Source organism: Gekko japonicus, unplaced genomic scaffold, assembly GCF_001447785.1.
Source record: "Gekko japonicus isolate JY-2015 unplaced genomic scaffold, Gekko_japonicus_V1.1 scaffold78, whole genome shotgun sequence".
In the NCBI taxonomy this organism is placed as follows: Eukaryota; Metazoa; Chordata; class Lepidosauria; order Squamata; family Gekkonidae; genus Gekko; species Gekko japonicus.
Window position 1 is genome coordinate 2,091,204 of NW_015165236.1, and position 3,512 is coordinate 2,094,715.

General features: G+C 55.1%; 1 protein-coding gene across 1 annotated transcript in view; it reads left to right on the top strand.

Moving 5' to 3' along the window:
* Positions 1–3,512, top strand: part of TRAP1 (TNF receptor-associated protein 1) — a gene marked incomplete at its 5' end in the record, with an annotated part of 19,767 nt that overhangs the window by 13,528 nt on the left and 2,727 nt on the right. The window contains 4 exons of the mRNA XM_015409899.1: positions 542–680; positions 1,741–1,826; positions 2,709–2,854; positions 2,965–3,037. Of these exons, the coding sequence (XP_015265385.1) occupies positions 542–680; positions 1,741–1,826; positions 2,709–2,854; positions 2,965–3,037 (444 nt within the window). The remainder of the gene's footprint in view (positions 1–541; positions 681–1,740; positions 1,827–2,708; positions 2,855–2,964; positions 3,038–3,512) is intronic.

Consider the following 3,512-nt stretch of genomic DNA (forward strand, 5'->3'; position numbering starts at 1 on the left):
GGGGGGGGGGCGAGAGAGAGAGACAGAGCCAGCACTCATGATGCAGAAGCACTTGCTCTGCTGCCTGTCAGAGCCCCCCCGTGTGTGAGGTGCAGGCCCTGGCCACTGTTCCCTCTAGGCTGAGTTTGTGTGAGCTCGCTCACAGTCTTTTAGCTTCCAGCTCATGCGTTTTTGTCCTAGCTCAGGAAGGAGGGCTCCAGAACAGACTGATTCATCCAGGAGCCAAATCGCCCATAGCTCACAACTTCACTGCCAGTGTAGCTCACAAAGTAGGATTTTTGCTCACAGGGAGACTCCACAGCTCAGAGGGGGCCTTAGCCCTGACCCCTGTCGGCTTGGAAGCAGCACTTGGCTCTGGGGACACTTTCCCCTGGGCGGGTGACGCGGCTTTTGCTGAGACGACCTGGGGCCTCACAGTGCTCACAGGGGGAGGCGCGGGGGGACACAGTGCTGTGGAGGGGTGGCTTGTGGTGGTGGTGGGGCTGGGGGTGCAGCAGGTGGTGCGGTTGGGAGAGCCGAGCTTTTTCCTCTGTCGGTCCAGGTGTTGTTCTGCTACGAGCAGTTTGACGAACTGACTCTCCTCCACCTGCGGGAGTTTGACAAGAAGAAACTGATCTCGGTGGAAACGGACATTGTGGTAGACCACTACAAGGAAGAGAAGTTTGAGGAGAGCCACTCAGGTATGCTCCTGGCCTGACCGAGACCCTCCGGCTGCGCCACCCCGTCCGTGGGAGCGGCCCTCGGGTAGGCAGACCGCAGGCCTGGGGGCCAGTGGCCCAGGGTGGGTCTGGAGGAAACGGCCTCAGCACTCCCCCCCCCCCCCGAGATCAGTCAAGAGGGGGCTGCTCAGAGGAACACGAGGGACGGGAGTTGGAAGGCGTCTTAGAGGCCATCTGGTCTGACCTCCGAAGATGGAGTATTCCTTTCAAATGGCTACCCAGCCTCTGAAGACAAGGGAGAGCCTGCCAGCACCAGATATCTAATACTTCTGGGCATTTTGAAGCCATGAAGACACGCGCACACACACACACACACCGTTTGTGGGGAAAAACCCAGAAATATTGGGGGAAATTGAAATATATGCAATACGTAATTAACTATCAAACCTAAACTCAATCTACTGCGTTAACAGCATAAAATGCATCATTTATAACTTAATTGGCATATAAATTGAAATATGCAACGTATTTGTGGAGTTTCAAAGTTATAAATGCCTTCATTTTCTAAAAACAAAACTGCAAGCTGTTTTAGCCCATGGACCCTGATTTTTGCTATCTGGTTTTAGAGAGCGCCATCCTCTATGAAACGCTCAGAGTTTCTGCCATCCTCTCGTAAGGAGAGCCCCGCGGGGGGGGGGGGGGGGGGAGTCCCTTCCTGTCGTTTTGGTCTCCTTCTAGGTGCAGAAATGCAAATTGGGTTTAAGAGCTGTCTGAGTCTACAGCATGCCCAGTTTGTCTTTAAGAGGATTTCACTCATTCTAAAAGAGAAAACGGTTCATAGGAGGTTCCCCCCCCCCCCAATATTCCCCCAAATTTCTCGATTTTCCATAAGAAAACCTGGAAAGGCGGCCTTGGGGGAAAATAGGGGAAAACCAGTTCCCCCAAGTGTATATGTTTTTTCTGCTGGGTCTTCACATCTCTGAACAAAACCCAAGTAAAGGATTCTGTGACTTGAACGATCTTGCCCTTTTTGAAGTGATGATGATGATGATCTCTCTCTGCTTCCCTCCTTCACCTGCAGCAGAGGAACACCTGAGCTCACAGGACGCAGAGGGCCTCCTGGCCTGGATGAGGAATGCTCTGGGGCCACGGGTGGCTGCTGTCAAGGCAAGAGGGGCGGGGTGGGGAGAGTGGACGTGGGGCATTGTGGGTCGTGGATAACGGCAGCAGGTTTGCTGGCGGTGGGTGGGTGGGTGGGTGGGTGCCCCTGGGGAGTTAACAGGCTATCCTGCAGTTCCAACAATGTGCCTGATTTTCCATCCCCAAGGCAGAGAGACTGCTGTATTTATCTGAAGGGAAGAAGTGTTTACTACCATATAGATGAGGGATGGACAAACTTACTTTAACATAAGAGCCACATAGAATAAATTCCAGAAGTTTGAGAGTCGCAAGACATGAACAAAAAATATGCAGTTTTGCTTTTTATTAACATTATAAATGAGACTGCCCAAAATAAAAACAAAAGGAGGAAAACCCGATACGGATAATGATATTTATTTGTCCAGTGATATTTATTTGTTTGCTAATTATATTTATTTGTCTGAGAGAGAGGTGGAAAGAGAGAGAAAAAGAGAGAGAGAGAACAAAGAAAGCTAATGGATGGGAGGGAGGGAGAGGTGGAAAGAAAGCGACTTTAACTTTAAATGCCTCCTCCAAGCCAGCCTGCGGGGAGGGGGGAGCTCTGAGAATGCATTTGAAGTTGCTTTCTTCCCCTGCTTCCCCCACACATACCTCAAGCCTACCCAGGGAGGGGAACGCTGGCTGGGGAAGGGAAGGCCGATCGGGGAGGCATGCACTCCTGGGTGTGTGTGTGTGTGTGTGTGTGTGTGTGTGCGGGGAACTCAACCTTTTGAATCAAGGAGGTATTTCTGTGGAGGGCTGAGGGTGCTGTGAGGAAACGGGGAGGGTGGCGTTCCATGGGAGCCCCCGGCCGGCTTCGGGGCAGAGGCAGGCAGGCTTTGCAGGTCTTCAGGTGTGGCTGTCCTTCAGGTGACGCCGCGGCTGGATACACACCCAGCCATGATTACCGTGCTGGAGATGGGCGCTGCCCGCCACTTCCTGCGCATGCAACAGTTGGCCAAGACTAGCGAAGAGCGGGCCCAGATCCTGCAGCCGACGCTGGAGATAAATGCAGGGTGAGTACGGGCCCAAGGGGGGGGGCTGAGCTCTGGGCACTCGGAAGCAAGCAGCCCTGCAGGCGGGGGGGGGGGGGGGGGTAGCTCCTCACGCCCTCTCCCCCTTCCAGGCACCCCCTGGTCAGGAAGCTCAGCCAGCTGCGCACCAGCCACCCGGATCTGGCCCAAATGCTGCTTGACCAGGTGAGCTGTGGCGGATGGAGCCATGGGGGCCTGAACCGCCAGCCGGGCAGGGCTGGGTCGTCCTGTCACAGTGGCCTGGCTGAGTTGCGCTTTCAGGCACACGGCGGAGGGAGGCGGCCGGAAAGAAATGTGTGTGTGTGTGTGTGGCTGGGGTGTATGTGAGTGTGTGTGGCGTGGGATTGAGCCACTGCAGCTGCCTGTTCAGCCTTCGCCACGGTCCGAAGACCTCGCGTGTGAGAGCAGAGGGATGCCCCTCAGGGGCTCGCAGGCAGGCACACTTTGGCTTTCCTTTGCCCATTCCCAAGACGTCCGCCATGCGTCTCTCCCAGCCTTGACCTTGCTTGGCTTGGAGGGTGTGGCCAAGCAGGGGAGTGAGCGGGTGCTGTGCCATGGGCTTGCCAACCAGGTACACAGTCCCACCCCCCCAAGGGAAAGGGTCTTCCTGTGACGTTCATGAGGCCTGCTCTCCTCCTGT